General features: G+C 42.4%; 1 protein-coding gene across 3 annotated transcripts in view; it reads left to right on the top strand.

Annotated features, from left to right (window-relative positions):
* The window catches only part of SLC13A1 (solute carrier family 13 member 1), a 93076-nt gene that overhangs the window by 25467 nt on the left and 41669 nt on the right, over positions 1-25940 (top strand). For 2 of the 3 annotated variants that reach the window (XM_014520334.2, XM_025205180.1), the window contains exons 1-2: positions 3397-3473; positions 21880-22013. In XM_014520334.2, coding sequence (XP_014375820.2) covers positions 3398-3473; positions 21880-22013 — 210 coding nt within the window. In that variant the 5' untranslated portion in view covers position 3397. Of the gene's footprint in view, positions 1-3396; positions 3474-21879; positions 22014-25940 lie in introns of those variants that run through there. The other variant, XM_025205182.1, reaches the window with a different exon arrangement.

Here is a 25940-nt window from a genome sequence, read left to right as displayed (position 1 = left end):
CACCCATGAACCCCCTCCCCTCCCCCCAACTTACCTTGGACAGCGCCGGGGGCATCTGTTTTGGAGGACTGGCTCTGGGCATGGTTTTGAACTGTGCCTTGCTCCACTCTATTGTGGAGCAGTTTTTTTTAGATGCCTGGATATCCAGGGGTCTAATTTTTTTAAACATTTTTCTGTTTCCACACATGCCTGTTGCCCCGCCTCAAAGGGATTTGAGGTGGGGCAACAGGCACATGCATGCTCGTCTGGACGCGGCCATAGTGTTTACTTTTATCTTTAAGAATTGAAAGACGAACTTGTGGTTTCTTGCTATGTAGCAATACAATGAAATACCAGGAAAATCAGGAAGTCCTTTCTGTAACTAACACTAACTTCATTCATTTTCTCTCATCTGGCCTGTGGGCAAAATAGCTCCTGAACTAATCTTGTCCAGCAATTGTTGTTAATCCCACTAGGTAGGTAGATTAACAGTACATTTGCTTTTCAGGTGTTGATATAGTGAATTCAGCAATTCAGAATAAGTGCATCATCTGCTACTGTTGGCACTGGGGAAACAGCACATAGGCTGGCAAGGTCACATAAAATTTGGACGATTTAAATTTGGATGATCTGGTGTCAGGTTGGATTTACAGTTATTCACGAAGAAGAGCTGCTTTTGCAATGCTTATGTGATCTTAACAGAATGTGCTGTTTGGCGGAGCCAGGGAAAGCAGTTAAAAGCAGCGTGTGCTCATATTTTTCTTTTTATCCATATTTTAGTTATTTTCTAGCACTGAAAGCCTTATCAGGAAGGTAAGAGGTTCATTCATGTATGTACTGTTTTGTTTTTGCCAGCCGTAGTGACATAACCTTACTTTTTAATTATTTGTTATTCACTGTTTGTCCATGGTACAGAATGTACTTTTTAAAGTGAAGCTCTCTTGTGCTTATGTCTTTGGCTGTAAAATAGTCCAGTGTATATCAGTTATAGGACTCAGAGTGGCCTCTGTAGGACTCTCTGATACTAGGACTCAACCCACACAACTGAACCTGCCAAAGATGCTAAGGGCTGTCAGCAGAGGACAAAGGCAGTCTCAGACCTCATTAAAACCAATGGTTGTGCTCAGCAGAAGGAGAAACAAGCTCCTCTATGTGGTAAAAACAGGGCTGCAAAGCTACCAGCTGAGAAAGCAAAGTGTGTGAACAGGAGTTTCCCTGGCTACAGATACACAGGCTACTAACAGCAGTTCTCAGTTTAGGGATCATGCCCCAAAGTGGGAGTCATAAGTCCCACTGGTATTTAGTTGGAAAAGCTGGATTTACATTGTAAGTGGAGTCATGAGCTGACCAAAGAGGTTTTGCAAGTTCAGAAAGATTCAGAACCACTGGACCAATTTAACAGAAATTAGTTGTTTGTCTGCTCATGTGCGTGTGTGCTATTATCTTCAGATGAAGCAAAAGGGCAGTTTCTTAGACCCAAAACTCTAGGAAGACAGACTGGTATTTCTGAGCAAGAAAAGAAACTCCCTGCTGTTTGTGTCTATTGCATTCTGTGTCTCCATCTTTTGCAAATGAGTGATAATTGCTTCAGACTCTATTTGACTGCTAATCACAATTTGACATCCTAAGAGAAAAAACCCTGCAAGACCCCAAACTTTGGCTAATTTCTCTGGTTAAGAAGCAAATGATGTGAACTCAAACACAATCACAATTTAGTGCCAATAAACAAAGCAATAAATACAGCTGAAATATAGAATTCTTGACCCATAACTCTCAAAGCACTTGAAAACAGTGGGCTAAGCATCATGGTGTTACTGTGGGAGAAACTGAGCATTGGAAATATAAAGGTTTGAATTTGAATTTTGGAAGTGCTGGAGTCAATGATAGCTGCAAGTACTTCTTAAAATCAGGTTCCACTGACTTGTCTGAGAATATACAGCAAGACAATGGTCGGGCTGGAATAGTCTGAGTCTTTTGATTAGAATTAATCAGAAATTTTCATATGGAACATTTTTTTTCTGTTAGAAAATAAAGGTTTTCTGAAAGCAGAGCCTTTTGCAGCAACACATTGATTTCACAGAATGTTCCAAATGAACACATGAAGGGGCTGATGAAATCCTGGCTGCCAGGAAGGTTTCCACAGAAATCCCATTCACTTTCCTGCTGGCTCCCAAGGGTGCCCATGGAGCCAGCTGACCCTGGAGTTTAGAAACCCAGAAATTCTCAACCCTGGAGCAGTCCACATTGTGGGGTGTCTCCAGAGCTACAGATCCTGGAAACCCTGGTGTCTCAGACTTTGAAACAGTAAGAGAGGCAGGGCTGCCATAGGCCTGGGTACTATGGAAACCCTGGCAGCTGCTATCACTTTTTTCTGTTGCTGTTCACTAGTGGCCATCAACAGAACTGAAAAGAACCATGCCAGTATTGTTCCAGAAAATCAGCAGGTGCTGGAGACCTCCTGGAAAGCTTTGTATTTCAGAAATATCTTGTTTTGCTATTTCCAACATGAGGCATTTTGGTGTTTGGAAGTTTTTGAGGATTTATTTGTCCTGATTCTGATGAACATTTTTCTAAATTCTTGAAAACCATTCATGGGAAAATAATTCCAAATCCCAATTCTCTGCCAACTGAGCCATTGGACAGCCAATGCTCTGGACCTAGCTTTTGAGTTACTAAGTGTTTATCAAAGAATAGTCTAATGTTATGGTTCACTCATTATCGCTTACAGGATGCATCTACACTTGCCATTATGGCACATGAATAAATCACAGTGCTTATTGCTCTGCAGTTTATTGCTCCTAGGAAGCTCCCAAGCATGTTGTTTACACATGCAGTGGGTCACAGCACATTGAGCTGGGTTGGAGCAGCCCCAGGTGGCAGGGAAACCAAGGGGTCAGCATGCAAGCCCAAGGCTATTCTGGCCATTTCAACGTGCTGCCGAGGGGCTAGCTGGGGCACAAGGGCTGCTTCAGTGCATGGCTAGCCAGCAGGCAGCCCCCACACTGAAGCACCCTCATACCCCAGCCATCTGGGTTAACATCTACATGCATGGTGTTGTGCATGAAAAAATCCACTGCAGGGTAGTACTTGTACAACAAGTACTTGTGCAACAAGTACAAGTGCAATGGAGTTTATTAGTTTTGTGCACCCTAATAGGGGTGCACTTGTAGACGCTGAGACATTAACTGCAGAGTTAATCAATCAGCTGTGCAGTAAATATCTCATGTAGACACACCCATAGAATCCTTCATTGTTTCACTGACAGTGAAGTCTGTCTACAGGAACTTTTTAAAAAATATCTTGAGCTGAGTCAGGCATGCTATTACCAGATTATTAACTACATAAGATTAAGTATATCTTTGCATTCCATCAATGAAACAAAGGTACTTGAACTTCCTTGTTACAAAGGGCCTGAGAGATGCAGGAATTTACCGTTTTGCCCTTTGACAACACACTCTTTTTCCTTAAGCGTCTCTCTCTGCTGTCTTCCAAGGGTAAAGCAGTTGTCATATAATCAGTCGGTTCAGAGGAAGGAGCCAGGTTTTGCAAGTATTTAGTATTTTGTTATATGCTGAGTTATACTGCTTTTTTACAGGATAAAAAAAACTTGCAAAATTTCTGAATATATTCCAGGAATTAATTGAAAAGAACCAGAAAACTTACTAGGGATCAAGTAGAGTTCTTTCTACATACCTATGTCTGTAAATCTTTTACAGGGTTGTGAGCTATGTAAATGTTAATCTTTGCAAAGAATATTGAGAGTAAAGGTAGTGACTTGAAGCCAAGTTACAGAGCGCAGCTATTAACATGTCTACAGGATCAATGTAAGCACTAAGCAGGGAATTTCAGATTTTTGGCTATATTCTATATAAGTTATACAGGTATTCTAAAAATACTGGAAAATAGTTCTTTTTCTTTAATCTTTACATATTTTTTTGAAAAAGTGAAATCTACAGTGAATAAAATTTTGCATGTAATAGGGATGATTAAATACAGTTTGTTTTAAAGCTCGAGTCCCTATCCTCTGGTGTGTGAGTTCTGGTTTGTGTTGTTTTCCTTAGAGGTCTGACCACTAGGCAATTTTTGTTGTGTGATGAGATTTTTGTTTTGATGATGATGATGATTTTGTTTTGATGATGATGATGATATTTTTGTTTTGATGATGTAGAGGTCCTGTCTCAACATAACAGACCTTGAGTGCTCATTCATGGAAAACCTCAATATTACAAATTTTTTATTTCTTCTGATTTGGAATAAAACCAGATTTTTTTTTGATGTTTTAGAAACACTGAAAGATAAGATGCTTCCAAAATGAAGTATTGTCTACATGAACCTAGCAGCCACTGGCTAAAATTGACATAGTCACATTAGTTTTACCTGATAGCATCTGTGAAACTGATAGGCATATCGACCTCAGTTAATAGATGATTGGGCTCCCAGGATCTGGAGCTCTGCCATAGTTCCTCACACGCAGAAGTCAGGCAGCATGGGGAGTCAGCTGGACTGGGAGCTTGGAAGCACATGTATAAGCAGGCAGTTCTTCACCCTGGGAGGCTGTGATGCATGGGGCAGTGGTGGTGACCAGGCAAGTAGTGCAAAAGCCTCTAATCTTGTGCCCACCACGCCTCACTAAATTGGCACCTAGGACTGGTGCTCCCATCATGAACTCGTCCTTAGTTATGCTTAGGTACCTAACAAATTCATGATTGTGTGAGATTTTTGCAGAAACTATGAATTCAGTAGGTGCTCCCTGAAAAAGCCCGGTCCCCACAAACAAGCCCTTGGACCATTAAAAAAGCACAGGGAATGTGAAAAAGCAGGAAAAGAGGGGAGGAGAAAAAATAGGGAGCTGCAAACAGAGGCAGGAAGCCCTGGTGTCCTGAAGCACAAAGGGGAGGGAGGGAGACTTTTCTGGCAGAGCATGGTGGGAGGCCCCCATGCCTCTGATTAGCTGAGGGGCCCTGGAAGTCCCACCCCTCCCCAGAGATTGACAGGTGGCCATCTGTCAATCTCCAGGGAGGTGCGGGACTTCCAGGGCTACTCAGCCAATTAGAGGCACTGGGGGCACCCACCACACTCCACCACAAAAAAGGCATCAGATGCCATGCCAGGACCACAAAATACGGAGGCAGCCTCTGTGAATTAGGTAGGTTCCTAGTTATGCGACTGTCTGAAACCCTGCAGTCCCCAGCAACCTTCAAGGAAAATAAGTTTCTATTGGAATTCTGTTTGTGGTTTGATAGAAGTTTGTTCAGCCTAAGATGTTTCCAAAAAATAATTCAGGTACTGTGAATTGCTCTTATTCATCCATGATAATTCATTGGACAATAACCTGTCCTCCTCATCTCCTGCCATCCTTTCCATTTGCCCACCACTATATGGGAAACCAGAATGGCTGTTATGCTTTACCAACCTGCTCTCCATAGGGGTCAGTGTTACCCCTCCAGTCCTGCAGTTTAACTACCATAAATAGGTTTGTCACTAATTAAGAGCCTGTTAGGTACTCAGAGCTCCAGCTGGCTTGAAAGGGTTGATTTTAAATGAACAATGACTGAAGGTGAGGAATGCACATTTAGAAGAAAATTCCTCTTAGAATTATTAACATCCTAAAAACAGGCTGGAAAACATTATAATGGAAATTATAAGGATTTCCTGTGATTTTTCTTATTCTTCTTAGGTATAAGTAAGAACACTGAATCCTCTCTGAAGATAGAATGGCCTTACAATATTAATTTACAGCTTGCTTTGAAGATGAAATTAGTAGTTTGTAAAAGGGAGTTGAAAATGTGTCTAAACTAAAATCCAGGAACTTGCAAGCTATTTAAAATGCAGTTGTAGATCTAAATTCAAATAGTCAATCTGTGGCTTCCTAAATTATGCAGCTATGTGACTCTGGATCAGAATTGTGAACCTTTAATCTGTTTTAAAAGAAAATGTTATGAGTCAAATAGTGTTTGGTTAGCATATTTTCTTCTCCAGATTTCTGTCATATTATTTTAATATGCCTACCATAGAGGTTTAGAAATTCATAATGTGATCTCTCACCTTAACCCAAGTTCATTGATAGAAGTATTTGTTACTAGTCTGAATTAAAACAAATATAACATTACCCTAGTTATTAAATCAATAGTGTTTACAGGAACAAGTTATCTTTGCTATATAACTGCCCTTGGACCCCTCAATAAACAGGTTTGCTGAAGAGAAGTTATGCTGAAAAGAAGATATTCATCCATGACGTTGAGATGAAAAGTCTTTCATTGTTTATTATAACACTTTACCAGGATAGTTCCAGATGTCAGTGGGCAGGTCTACATGTGAAATTAGTGTGAATGAATAAACTCTGGCACATATCAGGTGGTCAGCCTGCCATCCTGGGACTGCTCCAGCCCAGGACTGCTCCAACCCAGCTCAGGTGCTGTGGAGGAGCTGCCTGGGACATGAGGGTGAGCCAGTGCAGGGCTAGCTGGCAGGCAGCTCCGTCAGCATCTACAGATGTTGCTGTGCCCTAAAGAACACTGCTGCAGGATAGTACTTGTATTTACAAGTATTTTCCTGCAGCTGAGTTAATTATTTTCCTGCAGCCTAATAGGGAGAGACCAGATAGTGGTCAGATAATGATAAGTCACCAATCAATTGATAATGGCAAGATAATGATAAGTCACCAATCATAGATAATGGCAAGTCACCAACCATGGTGGTAGCTACGCCTTTTTTTTTTGGAAAGGAAAAGCCAAAACATACAGCTATATCCATGGCATTGGTTTTGCTATCAAGGGAAAAATTGTTATTCAGATGCCAGAATATCCAGTTGGCATCAATGAGGTTTCTTCTGATCAAAAGACAACAGTCATCAGTGTGTATGCCCCAATCCTTGATCCAGATGCCAAAACAAAAGAAGAATTCTATTATAAACTCAATTATGTCCTGTCATCAATCTGTCCCCAAAGAAGATAAGATGGCAGTTTCAGTGCTAGAGTGGGCAAGGACTCTGATCTATGGAAAGGAACACTTGGAAAGGAGGGGGTGGGAAAAGATCATTCAAATGGAATTCTTCTCTTGAGCAAGTTTGGAACATGATTTCAATAATCACTATTCATCCAAAGCAACAAATGGAAGATATTGTGGATGCACCCTCACTCAAAATGCTTTAACTGTTGCAATGTCCATATCACCAGATCTATGACCAGTGCAGGTGACTAAGGAATGGATTATTGTTTGATACGTTCTGTTGGATCCGTTTGGATTTCCCCCAAATGGCATAAACAAAAGAAGCAACCAAGGAAGAAGTTCTGTATCAAGTGCTTGAAAGATCCTGCTAAGACTGATCATCTCCAGCAGAGCCTCAGTGAGAAACTCTCCAACCTCCTTGATGATCTCAACATCATTGATCACTGGGAAAGCCTCCAGAAAGGTGTACGAAAAATCTCTAGACTTCTCCACAAAGAAACATCAGCACTGGTTCAATGAAGAAGATAAGTAAATTAAAGCTGTCATTGACAAAAAGGAGAGAGCCTTCAGAGCTTGGCAAATGATGTCAACTCCAAACATAAGCAAGGCATGTATTGCCATGTTTAAAACTGAGACCTAGAGGAAAATTTGAGACCAACAGAACAAGTGGTAAGAGGAACAAAGCGAGAGAGATTCAAGTTTGCTGACGTCTACAACATGCATAGATTTTTCATGCAACAAAAGCTACCTATGGGCCAAGCACACAAGGAGCTGTACCTCTGGAATCCAAGGATAGAACAACAGACTTTAAAGACAGCTCCATTCTCAATGCAAAATAGAAGGAACACTTTCAAGAGTTCCTGGACTGAGATTCTTTACATCAAAGTCAATGCCATCCAAATCATTCCACAACACTCCGTTAAGAATTACCTTGCAGATGCACCAATTTATCAAAAGGCCTTGAAAGCCATTAAGCAGATGAAGCACAACAAAGCATGTGGTCCTGGTGGCATACCAGTTGAAATTTGTAAGTAAGGTGGAAAAAAGCTCTCTTACCAATTATGAGCCATTATTATGAAAATCTGGAAACATGAAAAGATTCCCAGTCACTTGAGAGATGCCAGAATTGTTACTATATCCCAAAAAGGAGATAGATGGGATTGTAACAGTTATCAGGGTGTTGCACCCCTCTCTATAGCTGGGAAGATCTTTGCTAATGTTCTCCTCAATACTGTAGACTCACTTTCTTCACTGAGGAGACTCTACCTGAGTCCCAATGTGCTGTCAGACCACTCAGAGATACAACAGATATGATCTTTGTTGTTAGACAGCTTCAGAAGAAGTGTTGTGAGCAACACCAGGATCTTTACATGGCTTTCACTGACCTAAGGCCTTTGATTCAAATAATGGGGTGGCTCTATGGAAGATCCTGATAAGAGGTGGATGTCCACCAAAATTTGTTACCATTATCATCAGACTTCTTAAAAAAGATATGACACCAACCATACTAAGCAGTGGTTCAGTAAAGGACCCCTTCCCTATTAGAACTGGAGTCAAGCAAGGATGCATGATGGCACCAACACTCTTTTCCATCTGCATTGAAACTATTCTGCCTCTGATTGCTCATAGACTTCCATCTGGAGTAAGTATCCAGTATTGCATGAACAGGAATCCCTTTAACATGAACAGGTTATCTTCCCAACCCAAGATAACCAACACCTCCATTAGTGATGATTGTGTTGCGTATGCCTACTCAATTGAAAAGTTCCAGGTCATTTTTGATTGCATCTATGAAGCATATTAAATGCTTGGACTCACTGTCAACTTCACAGAAACCATGATCCTTTACTAATCCAGCCCAAACCAACCAGCTGCTCCTTTACATATTACAATTAAAAAACAATCCATAGAGAATGTTGAGCATTTCTCCCACCTGGGTAGCTACCTTTCCCAAAAAGTAGATACAGGAAACGGTATTCAACACCAGAGAAAATCTGCCAGTACTGCCTTTGCATGTCCCTTAAATTGTGCCTCTGATGATCATGATTTCAGGATTTAAACCAAATTTCTCATCTACAAGGCTGTTGTATGGGTGTGAAACTTGGACAAAATATTGGAAATACCTAAAAGCTTTGGAATGTTACCACCAGCAATGTCTTTGGAAAATTTTCCATATCAGTTAGAAGGACAGAAGAATAAATGTAAGTGTTCTATTTCAGGCAGATACCACCAGCAGCACCACCAACATTGCATCCATGTTTACATGGCACTGGTTCTGTTGGTCAGGACATGTCATAAGAATGCCTGTCAACCAACTCCCCAAAAAACTCCTATACTCCCAATTCACCAATGGGCACCATTCTAGAGGTGGGTAAAAAGAGATTCAAGGACACCCTGAAGGCTTATCTGAAGAAATGCAATATTAAGATAAATACCTAAGAGAGACAAGCACTGAATCATCTCCAATGGCACTGTGATGTATGACAAGGTGTGAGAGCCTGGAGGGCACTCACTGAAGGCATGTCCCCAGCCAGGGACAGGAATCACTCCACACTGCAACATCCAGACTACAACGGGACTCCCAATCTGCACCAGCCCGACTTTACCCCTGCGCCAGGTGAAGCAGACTGGGGCAAATCCACAGCGCAGGCTATATCTAAAGGCCGGGGGCAGGCCGGAGGAAGTGGGGGCACTGAAGGAGCAGAGTGGGAAAGCCGAAGAGCCAGAAGTGTGGGTGAGCCCTTGGTCTGACTGGGAGGAGGAGGTGACACCCTGACTGTATGAGTGAAGAGGAGAGTAGCAGAGGCCAGCTGGGGAAGAGGATCCAGGAAAAACCCTTGGAGACCACGGAGGCGAGAGATCCGCCTGAACCACTCGCCACAGCTTTTTTTTTCCTCCGTACCTTTTTTCTTCTTCTCTCACTTTGATCTTCCTTGTGGAAGTCTTTCAGCTGGTTGAAGAGTTTTGACCAAGGCCAGAAGTCTACTTGGGAAGTGAAGAGAAGCGGGTCCCTGGAGAGGCTCTGTAGCTGAGATGAGGGTAGGCAGAAACCCCGAGCAGTGAGGACCATGCTCCACCCCAGCTGATCATTCTGGAGGGACTCCCCAGCTGTGGAAGTGGCACTTGCCGGTGATTAAGCCTGCTGTGGTTCCACTTTAAAGTCCCAGGGGAAGAGACCAGAGCGGGAAGGTGGACCGCTGAAGGTCCTAGTGGAACGGCCCCAGGCAACAGGGCACCAGACCTTGCAGATGCCCAGAAGAAGAAGAGGTCAAAGGTCAAAGGACTCTTTAAAAAAAAAAAAAAAAAAAAGAGAGAGAGAGAGAAGAAAAGGAAAAAATATATAATATGTAAAATATAAGAAGTGGAACTGGAAAGTGGGCTCCAGGCTGGTCCTTCCATCATTTCAGGCTCCAGGCTTCAGGCCCCTGTGATTGACCTAGGTGTGAGACAGGCAGTCACCACCTCCCTTTTTTTGAATTTCCTATATCATCAGAGTCATGGCAGGTGGGAAAAGAAAGGACGCCAGATCTCACCCAGCTCGACTGTAGGGGTGCAGCCAACCTGAGGGGCCAGTGAATGTCAGCAGGACATCAGGGTATACGTCCTTACATGGTGACTGCCCAACACAAGGTGAAGTGTTTCTTAACAAACAGAATTAACCTTCCAAAATCTAGCTTCTTCCTCAAATAATGGGGTAGGAGCCTTTAGGGAGCAGACAGAAGTTATGTTTGTCATGTAGTTGGCCCCCTGAAAGTACCCTGCAGTTGTCCCAACACACATACCTGGCTATAGAGCACTGTTAAAGTGGCCAGTTGCACAATAAATTAACCCTCATCAAATGAGGGAGGAGATGAAGGCGCCCCTTCTGTTTCCTAGGATCAATCTGTGGTGTGATCAGGGCTAGGCTGATGCTGCCCAGCTTTGCCCGTGATGCTGTCTGAAGGAACGGGCGAGAAGGGGGAGTGAGCTGCCAGCTGGGGTTTTCCCACCCTGAGCTGGAGCAGGGGTGTGGATTGGACCCCCCCTGCCTCACAGGCCTCCCCACCCTGCCTCACAGTCACCCCCCCCGCCCTCCTCCCTGCAGCTCAAACCCCAGCCTGCAGCTCTCCCTCTCTCCCCTCTCTTCCTACAGACAGCACCAGAGCTGGGAGTGGGGGGCAGGACTGCATCAGCACAGCCTCAATCATGCAACAGGCAGGCAGACTTGATCCACCATCTCATTCCTCCCCTCTCCCCCGCAATCCAACAGGCGAATGTATGTTGAGTTGAGGGATTGCTCTAATTCATGGTGCTTTATGTAAAGCACCATGAGTTAGAGTAGGGATTTGCATGTCTGTCAGCACCCTTAGTGCTGAACACAGAAGTCACGGCTTGCTGTCTTCATACAAAGGTTTGGTAATTTTCAAATATCCAGATTAAGCCTTCCAATATTTGTATAAATTTCAATTACTTTAACATTTACATTGGAATTCTGATGGTTCCAATGTAGCAACATTAACATTTTAAAAATTAATTTAAATCTTTCTGATAGCTTTTATAGACACATAGAGGGATTGATATTTTCAAAGTTGACTACTGGATTTCACTAAGGTCAGTGAAAGTTGTGTGGCCTGGTCCTTTCTGCTTGAACATTTCTGCCATTAGTTAAGCTTGGTTTATTTAAGTTCCTTAGCAATTGTATTTTTTATAGGGTAAAGATGTTAATGTCAAGCACATCCCCCCAAACTGGATGACCAGTGGTTTACTCCTTACTCTGTCCTTTATCCATTGACCCATTCATCTTAGGAGGCTGTATTGGGTGCAAGATGCCACTGGCATACCTCTTAAGGCTCTGGAAGTACACAAACCCTTTCACCATGTTAAGTTTATGTAGTCATTCCTTGTCCTAATATACCCCCTGAATTCTTGAAAATAGGAATGATAAATTAACTCAGCGGCATGGAAGGGAGTAATGATGGTTGCAGTTGTGAAAAAGGGAAACAATGGAATACAATTATTATCATAGCATTATCTTGCTTTTTACAGTTTAGCTATTCCTGTATATGATACTTTTATATGGACTTGCCCTGCACACAGAGATAGACTGAATGTCAGCATAAATATCTTTTACAAGGTCATTCTTATGGTGTTCAAAATTATGATTGACCAAGAAGAAAATGGAGGGCTAATATTGAAAAAGACCTCTAAGGGCTGTTAATTTATGTTATCAGCAATCGGGGGGGGAAAATATACCTTTCACTGAAAGAAGAAAGCAAACTGAAAGCAATAAAGGACCGCTAGGGTTTATAGAGCTAGGGAGTGAATAAGTAAGTGGGAACTGCTGTATTTTAACGGTTACCAATTTATTCCTCGAAGACAGATTTAGTGAGAATTCTCTACTGAAACTTCTAAATAATTTGTGGCAAACCGCCATGATTCAAATTTGCTGTTTCACTAAGAACAATTTAATATTATCCCTCAAGGTTCTTTATTCCCAAAGTCTCTTCCAAGAGAGAGGAAGTTGAATAATCAGTTACTCTGAATATAAATCAATGCTATTAGCTCAGATTTTTTGTCCAATTAATATTATACCCTGACAGTAACACAAATTGACCTAACAACTCTGACATAGTCAGCAAGGATATATCTGGATTAACTGTGAACATCTGTATGCCATCAACACGGGGTAATTGATGCTGCCTGAAAGTAGAGTTATGCTGCCTGCAATTGGCTTTCATCACTTGAAATAAGTGCCATGGCTAAGGATTCTAAAGCTCCCAAACAATGAAATGCTGTAAATAGTGTCCCTTAGTTGTGACTCTCCCGATCTAGCATAATGCCATTGACTCAGATGCTCGCAGATGGATGACTATGAAACATATTTTACTTACATGAAGGAAGAGCTTCTACAAATAAAATGCTTTCTATGACTGCCAGCTGTGCTGCCCTGTCCCGACAAGTGAGGGAAGGAAATGAGAACCCAGGGAGGGAGGGATTGCTCAGAGACCCTGATGCCACTACATCAAAAGCAATGAGGGGAGCAGCACTAAAAATCAAGCAAGGTGTTTGATTTAGGGTGTTTTTTGCTCTTGTAGCTCAGATTTTGGTTGCCAAATTATGCCTGTTCTGAAAAGGAAAGGTCCCAACAAAAAATTATCGGAGGCTTTTTCCAAGTCAAGAGAGCATTATTTGCACACTGTGAGCTTAAGAAGTATGCAAAGGGATGTGCACTCAGTCAGCACCCTGTTGTATGTGGAACATATTTGATACTGATGTACATCTAGAAAGACAAAGCTTTTAGTCTGTATAGGATCTTTTTGGCTGTAACAGTAGTACAGCACCAACTATGTTGTCAACATTTGACAAGTAATAAATGTAAAAAGGCACAGTCTAAGAAAAATGTTATAGAGTGAGCTAGGCTTATTATTGTATGTACATTGTGGAATGGAACTTTATATAAAGATGCTAGTTTGAGGGAGCTGATATGTCCACACAGCACCATGGGAAGCTTTGTAAGAGATACTACCCTGGATTTAGGAAATAGTGGGCTTGTCTACATGAGACGCTACAGTGACAGTGTCAGTGGGCACAAACCATGACACTGACACTATTGTGCGGTAGGGTTGAAAACGGCCCATGCACCGCCAGGACTGCGCAGTAACAAGTACTTAGCAAGTACTAAATGACTGTGCAGTAACAAATGAGGATAATTGGTCCAGGTAGAGCTGACCCAGCTATACTGCTAGCTCAGTCAGAGCTAGTTTGCACAGTGTTGCATTGTACAATGTAGGTGTACCCTTACTAGTTTAAGGTTCAAGCTCTGTCTTGTGCTTGAGTCAGATGACCAAGTCTATGTCCATATACAGTGCCATGCACTGGAACATGCTTCACGTGGTAGCTGACAGACCCTCAATGTTAAGTTGTAAGATTCAGAGAGCAGGAAAAATGGTACAAAAGCTGTAGGATTGCACAACTTCTGGATGGTCACCCTGTAACACCGGGATTCTTTGAAAAGTTCTCAGAATTCAGTTCACTAGGAGGATCATTGATTTCCTTGGTGTGAGCCAGATACTGATGGTTGGCGCAACATGAAAGCTGGTCAAATTGCCAACCGTCTACCTGGGCATGATGCTAGACTGGACATTGAGCTACCATGAACACTTGAAAAAGGCAGCAGTGAAAGACACAACATGCAACAACCTCCTTAAGCTGGCTGGGTCATCATGAGGCACAAGAGACTCAACCCTAAGGATGTCAGCTCTTGCCATCTCATATTCTGTGGTAGAGTACCACTTACCAATCTGGAACTGGTCATCACACACCAACTTGTTGATTCGACAATGGGCATCACCTCGGGAATTCTTCAGCCAACCCCTCTACCATGGCACCCAGTCCTAAGCAGCATTGTTCCCCCTCATATCTGATGGGAAGTTGCAACTAGCAAGCTACTGGAGAAGGTCCACACCATCCAAGCCTGCCACTGTATGACGATCTCTTAAATCTACCTGCTGCACGTCTACCATCATGATACTCACTGTGGTCCAAACTGCCACACCAGGACCACATGATGGAGACCCTCTGGTGTGAGGAATGGAGATCAACATTACCACCAAACAAGTTCCTTATCACAGATCCTACAGTCTGCCCACATGGCTTCAACCTTCCATGTGGTCAGTGGGCCTTGCTGAATAGGTTCCAGACAGGGCAAGGTCTGTGTGCAGCCAGCCTCCACCATTGGGATCTTCACAACAATCCAGACTGTAGCTGTGGCAAAACACGCACCATGTCTCTGCTGACTAAGTTCAGTGGAAGACTACAGGAACTGTACATGGCCACTGAGGATACCGTGACATGGCTCAGCTATTACACATATGCTGACTGACTGGGACATGCCATCACAGTTCTTTGTGTGCCAGCTCCCAAACCAGTAGCACAGCCACTTCAACGCAATGCTGCATGCATGCTGTGCTAATGCAGCAACACTGCTTTTGGTTGGGCAGCTAGTGCTTGTGGTGTTATCCTGGCATGTGTTCGCATGGCCTACCTTTGTAATGTATAAAAGTAACCTAAGAGTCACATACTCGTAGCTCAGAGGCATTATCTCTTGTAACTAGAGCTCTTTGCCTGAAAGAGGGACCAACAGATAGCTAGAAAGCTATTCTGCAGCAGAACAAGTCTGATGGTAAAATGGGAAAGTTTATTTTAGTATTCAGGTGCAAATTCATGAGAGCCTGTTTGAAGGACCTGAAGAATGTTGAGGAGGGGTAAGAGAAAATCCTGTGCACAAGATTGAAGCCATAGTAGGGGGGGCAAGTAAAAGCCCTGAAGCTCCTAGGAGTAGTCCCTCGTGAAGTAGGGAAGGAATTATTGGCATTCAAAAAGGCCAAGCAAATAGCTCTTGCTATGGAACTACAATGATTTAATACAGCAGCTCCCAAATGAAGTATGTTAACTATAACCCATGGGAGTAAATGAATTGATTGGATTCAACTGAGGCCAAGGTGACCATGGTTGTTATGCTGGCTGCACCCTGTAAAACAAATTCTATCTTTAAAGAAATCATGGAACTTCACAGTGATGAGTCAAAACTTAACGCACCTGAGCGTATGCTTTCTGGCAACACCATAAAGTAATTCATATCCTTATAATACATAATGTGACTTGAAAGGAGGCAAAGTTCTAAGTCCAGCTTTCTTTGTTTATGCAAAATGTTCATTGAATTTGATGAGAGTAGTATAAGTAACAAACAGGATTTGGCTGACCCATGACAAGATGGGAATCTGGACAACCATTCTTCAATAGTAATGTAGTTAGGATTTAATCTGTTTGTATTATTTAACTGAAGAAATGCAAGTTTAGAATTATTGGTATTTCTCTACCTTACCCTATTGTGCCAAGGTATAGTGGCATATGTAATAAGGCAATGCAATCTCACATCAGGGACTGCTATATAAAAATTGAGGACCAGTGACCTGAATTAGTGAAGGCAGCATGTGACGAGATCATGGAAAATATAGCAGTACCTCAACCTGATTTTTACTCCACCTCTGCATATCTTTAGAGTAAATGCTGTGACCTGTGGGAAATGCAATGATATACTGTGTTATCTCCTGCTATTAAACCATGCATGCAGTATGTACACTGAAGTGCAACAAACATCTTTCAAAACTTGTTCACACAGTGAATTCATGTCACTTCTGAGCTATGTACTATAAAGCTAGATAGCATATTCTGATAACAGGGCTATTAAATGATTACCCAGGGGATAATACAATGAGTTCAGATAATACATCTGCTAACAAACAGGTCAGCAATTAACTGTGAAGAGTGCACTTCCTTTGCTCCAGTTAAAACTACCCAACTGTTTTCCTTCTCCAGGAATCCTAAAAATGAAAGGGAGGCTAACCTGCAAGGCAGAGCTTTCCAAACTGTGTGCCGCGACACATTAGTTTGTCGGCGGCAGTGTGTAGGTGTGTCGCACGAAATGCAGAAAATTTTGCGGAAGGGCACCGCGGAGCTCCCTTACTCGCGTCTGCTTCCCTTGGCCCCTCTCCCGGAACTGAATTACTGTGTCGCGAAACGATGCATGTCTAAAAAGTGTGTCACCAACATGAAAAGTTTGGAAAGCTCTGCTGTAAGGTGTAGATCTACCCTGTCTTCTGCCAGACTTCAAACTGATGCAGCTAACTACCTCTCTGCTAACAGTTAAAAGTCACTGTAGAGAGGAAGGGGTAAGATATCAGGTAGCTGCTCATGGGAAGCAGACTGACACAGAGACAGAGCTGACATGATGGTTCTGAGGAAGCTGAGTCTGCCTAAACTTTTGGGGAGATGGTAAACTTTAGATAAGACATCAAATGCATGTGCCTTTTATTATTTTAAAATCCCTTTGCTTGCTATGCTATGTTCCTACTGTATGGATTAAACAATATTCATCTTTGGAAAGTTGAGAATTTGGAATACTTTGGAAATAATACTTGATTCTATCACTAGATTCATCATTGTTTGTAGCTCCCAAAAGTAAGAACTGCTTCGACTGAGTCCAGTCAGGTTAGGCCCCTGACATACAGGAGGTCTTTAACCATGTCTTCCAGTCTTAAAGAGGGAAAGATCAGCATTTTGCCCCAAAGAGTTGAAGATTTGAAGCCCGAGAGCATCATTTCAAATCGACTCAGAGGGGATGTTATAGGTACAGCTTAGCATAAACCATGGCTGATCTAGGCACAATAGGGTTCCATGTCTACCAAAATTAAAAGGAACTACAAAATGTGTTGCAATGAATAGCTCCCAATAGTTTTATTTTGCATCTCCACAGTTACTCTTTAGGTGAGTGCAACAAATTTATTTGAATCAAATGTGCTCTGCAGATACTAAACCAGCATAAATTGAATGCAAGGGAAATCCTTTCCATCCAAAACTACAGGGCATACCTAAATGGAAAATGTGAGTGGTTTCTTCTACTCAGTAGAGAGGTGGATAACAGGGTTACGTGATAAACATGTTTTTTTCACCTGGACCCCAAAAGCTGCTTCTCCAGAGGTTGTGCATGGACTATCCTCTGCTGCTATCACTTTCTCTCCACCTTTTACAGAAACAGAAGCCCTAGGGCAGTTGGAAGGAAAATATTAAAAATCATAATCTTCTAGTAGCCCATACAAAATCAGGCAGAGAGATCATAGGATCCTACTTCAACCAAATGTTTCTAGAGGCACCCATGCCTAGGTGTTAAACCCATGTTTTCCAGTCCAGATTCCTAAATCCCATTTTATTAAAATTCCATTGAGGGGCTTTTTTTCTGATTGGTTTTATTTTTTTCCACTCTAATCTCATTCTCCATAATGGATTTCTGATAAGTTTAGAAGTAATTATGCCTCAGGAGGGAATAAAAAATGAAACCAAAGAAGCATTTGACATCTGATCCCATTCAATACCTGGAAAAGAGAATGGATAACATGGTCTACTTCTCTAGCTGTTAAATCCTGTAGATATTGTTGTCTTTTTTTGACATCAGTTGTTTTTGTTCCCTCAAAGCTATTTATGCTATTTATAGAAGAAATATCTTATCAAGGCCTAGCACATTGCCATCTTTTTTCTTATATCACCACCAATTTGAAGGGAGGCATCGTAACCACTGGAGAAGGCTTCCTGGGGTTCTGTGCCCATCCGTGCCAATGATATCCTGTGTAACTTGAGAGGAATCATTTTATTTCTGTATCTGTTGTTAGTTCTTTTTCATTCACATGATTAACAAACTTTTAAATTATTTAATATCATTTGCAAGGTCTAAATCAGCTTGACTTTTGGCAATTCTTATTTTATCCCTACAGTTCTTGATTGCCATTAAATGACTGTCTTTGCAGATCAACACCTTTTCCCATTCCTGGTAGACTTTCTCCTTACTCCTATTAGCCTTTATGAGGTGGTTATTCTTCCAGATAGATCTCTAACCTTTTCCTATCAGTATTTCCTTTTGCTAGAGATAGAAACTCCGGATTGTTTTGCACTTTTGATTTAAATTCCCAGCTCCCAGCTTTGGCATTTCTCAAGCAGCTCAAATGAAACCCAGATCATTTATAAATTTAATCTACTATATCAGTTCTCCTCATTTTTCACTTGAATTTCAAGATCCTGTTTTCGTATCCAATTTCTAGACAACTATCCAGGCCCCAGTTGTTTCCATTTGAGATCAATTAGATCAGCATTTCTCAACCTGTGGGTTGTGATGTGGTGCAAGAATATATGAAAGGGTTGTGACAAACTTTAAAAATCAATCAAGAAACTTTAAAAAATAGATTCTTATTTAAAGGAGAAAAACATGGGAAACCATGGCTTGTCCCTTGCAGGCTGGCGAGGGGCTGCTTGGGGCCCCCTCTGCCCCACACACACACACACCTCCTGCCCCACACACTGGGAAGCTGGGGCCTTAGGGCAGTGGGTCAGGACTGGCCATCAATATTTACAAACAGGTCCTGGTACAATAAAGGTTGAGAACTACTGAATGAGATGATTCAGCTTGGGTCCTCTGTTCCCTAACCTTTTTGGCATGGCTAGTGTAATAGCTGCTATTTGAGCCCATTGTCAGTCACCTCTGCATTTCACAGCTCCTATTACTTAACTCTAACCTTCTGTTACTGTCCTGCAGCTGCCTAGATCTAAACAAAACTGGGCGGGTCGATCGTTTTATCTCTAAGCTTTGTCTCTTTCATGTGGTGTCCCCCACCCCTTTTTCTGAACTCCACAATGGACTTTTGTGACATTTCTGACATGCTCGTCTGTCCAGTCTTGTAAGTTATACTTTTTGTGGCCAATTTTTTCAGTTTCAGCACTGAACTGAACTGCTGCTGCTTTTTTTAATGTTTATATTACATCCAGTTCCCTTTATTTTACAATAACTTATCCGTTTTTCTAATTGTTCAAAAATGTCACGAACCAAATTAGAAGTCCAGTCTCATTCATACAAATTAAGCTGTACTTACATGGCTCATGGTGATAAGCTTCCTTGTTCCTCACTAGTAGACACTTCCCCTTCTGCTTTACTGTTACTGAGAAAATGCAAGGTTCTTGTCAAATTCCACAGCCTCTTAAAACACCTTTGGTTCTTTTCACTGATCATATCTTCAAGACGAAGTCCACCTGAGCATCTATAAAATTGGTTAATTGCCAATTTATCCTAAAAATCTTTGTTTGTTCCTGAGTAACTCCCAGGGAGTTTTTCCCTTAGAGTTGGCTTTTATTATTCAGAAAGGGACAATCTAGCCTCCTTCCTTTGCACCTATGTGGACTATAGTCAGGGTAGAAATGATTGTGAATGTCTGGCCTTACCAAGTCCTCTAGCCGACCCAGTTCCACACATAAATGGGCAATTTCCAGTCTGGGATCCCTTGATTGCCTTCTTGGGGTGATTTTTCAGCTCCTCTCTTAGAAAGCCCTGTGTTGCTTTTCTTGTTCTTCCCTACATTTTTTCTATTCAGGGCAATCAAGTTGTTGGTCAGTTGTTTAATCTATGTTACTATTTAGCCAGCAATTTTGCAGCTAGCCTTTTCAGTCTGGGCATTTTGTAGTTGCTTTCCCAATAAAGATCTCATCTCTGCTGTTAAGAAATATTTCAGTCCTCCACTTCTTATAGGGGTATTAGGCTTTTAGGTTCTGTTATAGTTCCTTTTTAACCATATTTGATTTCTTGAAGTATTCCCATCATTTGTTCAACCTTTATTTAACAGAAGTGTAAGTTCACAATGACTGTCTTTGGAAATTAAATCCTATGCCTGACACTGGTCCTAACCTTTTTGATTAGAGCGATTAATCAAAACTTTGGAGTCTTGCAGGGTTGTTTTAGCTAGAAGAAGAAAATGATGGTGAAGGCAGGTGTTTGTTCTGTAAAGTCATAGACATGTGGGGCCGAAAGAGGTTATCTAATCCAAACCCTACCCTGAGACAGGATAAAGTATCATCTGCAGAATAACAAACAGAAGTTTGCCAAACGTGTTCTTAAAGACCTAGTGAAAGAGAGTCCATGGCATTCCTAGGCAGCTGGTTCCAACATTTTACCATGCTAATAATTAAAAAGCTATTTTCTGAACAGTCAACTGAATTTTCTTTGTGGAAGATAGTTTGTCCAATTCCTTTTTGACTTTCAAGCCCTTAGAGGGGTCTTAATGTAGCTAGTTAGGCTCTAATTTTTCCTTTTCATCAGGTTAGTTTGCTGTGGTTTATTTAATATAGTCTATTTCAGTAACTGGCAGCTCTTCTGCACCAGTTTGATTATCACCCAGAGAAGCAAAGCCTAGCATTTCCCTCAGTTTATTGAAGTTGGCTCCTTTGAAATCCATTATCTTAATTCTGCTGCTCTCTCAACTTCCTTACTGGGAATGGTCTGAAAAAAAAAAGAAGTCAGTCTGCCTGAGCATATAGGGCCCATTAAGCTGGTGTGGTTGACATACTGGTTTCTGGAAGCTGGAAGCACTCTGCTGCTCAGTCCCTTCATTAAGATAGCATATTCTCATTTCATAATTGCTTTTGCCCCATTATCTTCCACAATTGGATTCCACAATAATTCCCTCCCTTTGAATCGGAATCAGTTTTAAAACAGCTGTTTCCCCAGTACTTTCCTCCACCATGTGAAGCAGAAGTGAAGCAGTGTCCCCCATACACTGTGTCCTTCCATGCTCTTCCTCCAATAAATATCTCATCAGTTAAAAATTCCCCATTACCACAAATAGTGTTCCCTAAGCTGCGTGGCGTGTGCGGCCGTGCAGGCATGCTCATGCCACACTGCCAGGCACGCCTGTGCAGCCGCACACACTATACAGCTTAGAGGGAACAGTGACCACAAAGTCCCCTTCCTTAGGTAATTCTGATCATTGCTCATCCTTTTCCCCCTCTTCCTAATCAGGAGGGGTTATCATCCCTGCCCTTTACTGCTTTTACCTTTACCAGAAACAGTGGCTCTGTCTGGTTTTCTTTTCAGTTTCTAAGGCCCTTTTTATGCTTCTCTTTTACATACATGTAGTCAAGCAGTAATCAGGAGACCCCTTTTGCCAACATAAAAATTCCTGAGTTACTTGGAAGGTGCATTTGCATAAAGAGGTAACCTGTCCTTGGGCCTGAATGTATGAAGAGGGAAAATGCTTCCTGTTAGATATGGGTTGTCTTCAGTTAAAAAATTACTAGAAATCTCTTAACACCTTTCCATGTCTGGCTCACTATCCCCTATTCAGTTTATAAAAATAAATTTTCAGGGGCAAAAGAAAATTGTAAGGAAACATCTCACCTTACAAGGAGGGGAAAAATCTAGCCTCAGGTTATTATATACACTGTATCTCCCTAGTGTTAATAAAGACACTAAAACAATAAAGAACAAGATTTAATTTTAACTTAGCTTCACTAGCCCATCTTTTGCAATGGCTAAAGGTGACAGTTTAGAAAAATATTAATCTGAGGCAGCTACTTAAAGGCCATCTGATTTTTTCGTAGTTTCTGCAGGGAAGCTGAGCCTCCAGTCACCAACAATGAAGATTTTCAGTCAGCTCTTGGTCTTTCGAAGGTTCCTGCTCATTCTCCTCACCCCACTGCTCTTGCTTCCACTGCCACTCATCATCAGAACCAAAGTAAGTGACCTACTATATGAGGCAATTGTATATGCCTATACGTTTCTGTGAATCTCCAATGCACATTCAGAGAGGTTAGTTTCTCAAGTATGTTTGCATCATGAATTATGAAATATGTTTGCATCATGAAGGCTTATCCTGTAATGGCATTTCTACAGAGATATCTAAAATAGAACAGCCATAATGCAAATGTCAGTGGCAGTTATTCTAGAATTGGCTTCATATCTATTTTCTCTCCTTAGGCTTAGATTTCTCATTTCATAGTGGGAATTGAAAATCCAAATCATCCAGACGGCTTTGAAAATCCTGCCCTTAGTATTTAATTTTGGTCACATTGAAAGAGCTTGATCTATTTGCAGTATATTTCACCATGGCTTTAAGATTTTTTTCCCTTGTATTTTGCCTTTTAAAGATTACTATGTGCTTTTTTATTATTATTCTAAAGGAGGGAAATTATGGTTTCTTTTCTGTTTTTTACATTAAAAAAACAGGAACATTAATTCTTTTCTAACCTGGAGTCACATTGGAGGAAAAGAACCAGAGTAGACGCCTGTCCCCTTGTTTAATTGAGTGGGACAGAAGGTTAACAGTGTATTCATTGAGCTGCCTTGAAATGCAGCTCATGGGGCTGAGATATTTCACAACGTCTTCATCACAGCATGTGTCCCACTCCTTCCCCATAAATTCATAGGCTTATCCATAACCCATGTTCCCAAGGCCCAGAGTGCAGAGGAAGGAGTATGCTAAAGAAAAGACCAAATACTCCCTTGCAGCCCCCACCCCCTCCGCCCGCCCACCCGCCCAATCATGTAAAAAAGAAATAAAGAAAAAATTCTGATCTTAAACATCAGCAAGTGTGACATGATATCCTGTATAACTGTCATATATCTTATGCTTGCCCATTGTTATAGTTACTTTTTACCCCTTTTTTCTTGAAACTGTTCTTCACTTGTTCTTAAATGTATCTCATTGAGCCTTTCAGAAGAAAAACTCAGCAAGTACTTTAAAGTTGGGTGAGGAAGGGAGAAAACCTCTTGCTTAAGTTAGAATCTGCATTCTAAGCAAAAGTTAGAATCTGCATTAAAAAATCCAATTTCTGTTAATAAAATCAGTGCTTTATACTACAGTGTTTGTATTAACTGAACAGCTGAAGCCAAATCATGTCTGTTGTGGAAAATTGTGGCATGCTTACCATTAACACAAAATTACCTTTTCCATTCTTATCGAAGTAGGTCATTTGTTAGACAATGGTCAAAATGTTAATGAAAAGATTTTTCCCCTGAGCAGTAGAGTGATTTGAGTTTTATGCTCACTCTTAATGTGTTCTTGACTCATTCAGCCCATCATTAATTAAAACAGCATCATTTGATTTGTATTCCCTCTTGGTTCTGGTAAAAACAACGTACTAGGAAGGAAGTATCTTGAAGTTAAGTGTATTCAGTGAGATACTGTTTAAAGAAAGGGGCAGGCATAAATAAGGGGAAAAGGTAAGGCTGAATCTCTGTCAATATAAATTGGTACTGCCTTTGGTGGAACCAGAACCATTTCTGCAAGCAGAGAATTTGGCACATAGCCCAAACCACTAGATCCAACTCAAACACAGAAGTTTCCAGTGGAGTGAAATTAGATTAAATTAAAAATGTATTTTTGTATATATCAGTACTAAAGGTGGGGTTGTGCTGTAGATTACGTAGAGGGAACATAAAGACCATCTCTGCTTTTGACCCCTGGCTGAATGCTAGTGGCAAAGGCAAATATAGTGCAGAGAGGGCATGCTTCTGGTGTTCCTAGCACCATTATTCCTCATGAGGGATGAAGTCAAGACAGATTGATTATGTGTCTATAGCCTACCCTCTCTCTGCAGCTTCCAGATGAGCTGGCCAGCTGTAGTGGGGATTTAAAACACTTAATGGCAATAGCAACATTTAATAAGTAATTCTTAATCTTTGCTAGTAACCACTTTTAAAGTTTAAAAGCTAAATGCTTCCATTACACTTAACAGCATAGTTTGGGTATGAAAAAAACCTTCTAGTTGTTATAATACCACAACAGTCCTAATTGGCACACTTACTTCTGTCTCTGGCAGAAGATAAGGCAGGATGGCATCATAGGCTCAGTACAGGTGTTCAAGAAGGCTGAGGTGAGCATGCTCTAACCTCCAAGCTCTACTCTAAGTGCCCAAGGTTAGGTTAGGAGTAAGCAGAACACACTTTAGCCCTTGGGAGGAGGGGGAGCTCACAGCCTGCCTGCATGGCCCAAGCTCAGCAGGTAGCAGGGCACTCATATGCCTCCCAGTGCACTCAATGGGCTCCCTGGGCTGCTGAAGACTCCTGAGCAAAGCTGAATGGCCAAGTCACACCTGACTGGCTGCTGGGCATGGGCCACCATGCCCCCAACCCCCTACCACTGTAATTTGCACGTGCCTTTTTTTCCTGGCCTGTGCACCCAAGCAAGCAGGGAAACCCAGGAGCTGTGGCAGGTCCTGTTGGTCTCCCTGTGTGAGTCCTGTTGGAGGCTGTGGGATATCACAGCTGCCCACCTGGACCTAATGTGACAGCGGCTTGTCATGGCATGTGCACTCATCGCCATGAACCAGCAGCCAGCCAACCCACTCATGATCATCCAGTACACCCTACACCCACCATGTGTGTGCATGCCCCAGATGCCTGGGTTCTGTGTTTGTGAGTGTGGTGTGTCCTGGAAGCCTGGGGTTTCTCTGTGTGTGAGCAGTCAGGATGTTTGGATTCCATTTTTGTATAGGTGGGTGTGTATGTGTATGTCCCAGACACCTGGGTTCAGTGTGTTTGTGTGTGTGGTGTGTCCCAGGTGTCTGGGTTTTGTGTGTGTGCGCGCGCGTGTGTGTGTGCGCGCGCGCATGCACGCACCCTTCACACACACAGAGAAAACTTAGGCATCTGAAACATGACTGGGCCATCGACTTTCACACAGCCCATAAAGACAATTCCTGCCTCTTACACAAATCCCTGTTCCCCAGGATGGGGGCCAAGCTTTTACCCCTCCTGCCCTGGCTCATGAAGCCCTATGGATGATAGCTGGACCGCCATGGGGAGCATTTCGACTATGAACTGGTCCTGGCACCCTGAACACTCACAGCACAGGGATGGGGGAGAGGGCGAGCCTTCCACCAATCTGTGTGGCCCCAGCCCTGTACCACATCAGGCTGTCCAGATCCATGAAGCCCTGTCCTACTATCTCCCCACCCACATGGACCGGGAGCCCTCCCCAGATGAGTAGGGCTGGAAGGCTTTGAGTGCCCACAGCCTGGCACTGAGCCATAGGTCTCCTGCCCTGGGCTCCTCTGGGCCTGTGTCACAGCCACTGATGCCCACAACCCAAGTTGCCCAGGCACCATTCCCCTTCCCTTCTACCTCCCCAATTCCCTCCAGGGGCACCACACAGAAAGAGACGTGCCTCAGCTTAAAATGTTGCGGTTGCCAAGCTTTAACTGTGTCTAATAAAGAGTACCTGTTGAACATCACCTGTGTCTCAGCTTGGTCTCTCCTTGCAAAGGGGTGACAGAACCTGGAAGAGTGTTTGGGGTCAAGCGAACGACCACAACAAACACAAAACCTTGGAGGGGAGGCATTGGGTAGGGGGCTTTTGTCAAGACCAGGGGTGACCTTGTGTAGGAGTATAACTGCTGCTTATACTTTGCCTGCTGAGCTCAGTAAACGCTATCTGTTGATGCCCTTCCATGAGTGATGTTGCGGGGAGGGGGATCTAGTTACATGCAAGTGTTTGAGGTGTCTGTGCTTAGCCTCAAATATCCCATGGAGCGCAGCATGGCTTTATAGAAACAGCAAGGACATGTCTGTTAGGTAGATTTATGATCCCATTGAATGGGACATACTCTCTTAAGCACCCAAGAGCAGGGGTGGGGGGCAGAGAAGGGGGAATAAGTGCCTT

Source organism: Alligator sinensis, unplaced genomic scaffold (assembly GCF_000455745.1).
Source record: "Alligator sinensis unplaced genomic scaffold, ASM45574v1 scaffold574_1, whole genome shotgun sequence".
NCBI classification, from domain to species: domain Eukaryota; kingdom Metazoa; phylum Chordata; order Crocodylia; family Alligatoridae; genus Alligator; species Alligator sinensis.
The sequence above is the reverse complement of the archived record's forward strand: the minus strand, read 5'-3'. Positions and strand labels throughout refer to the sequence as shown.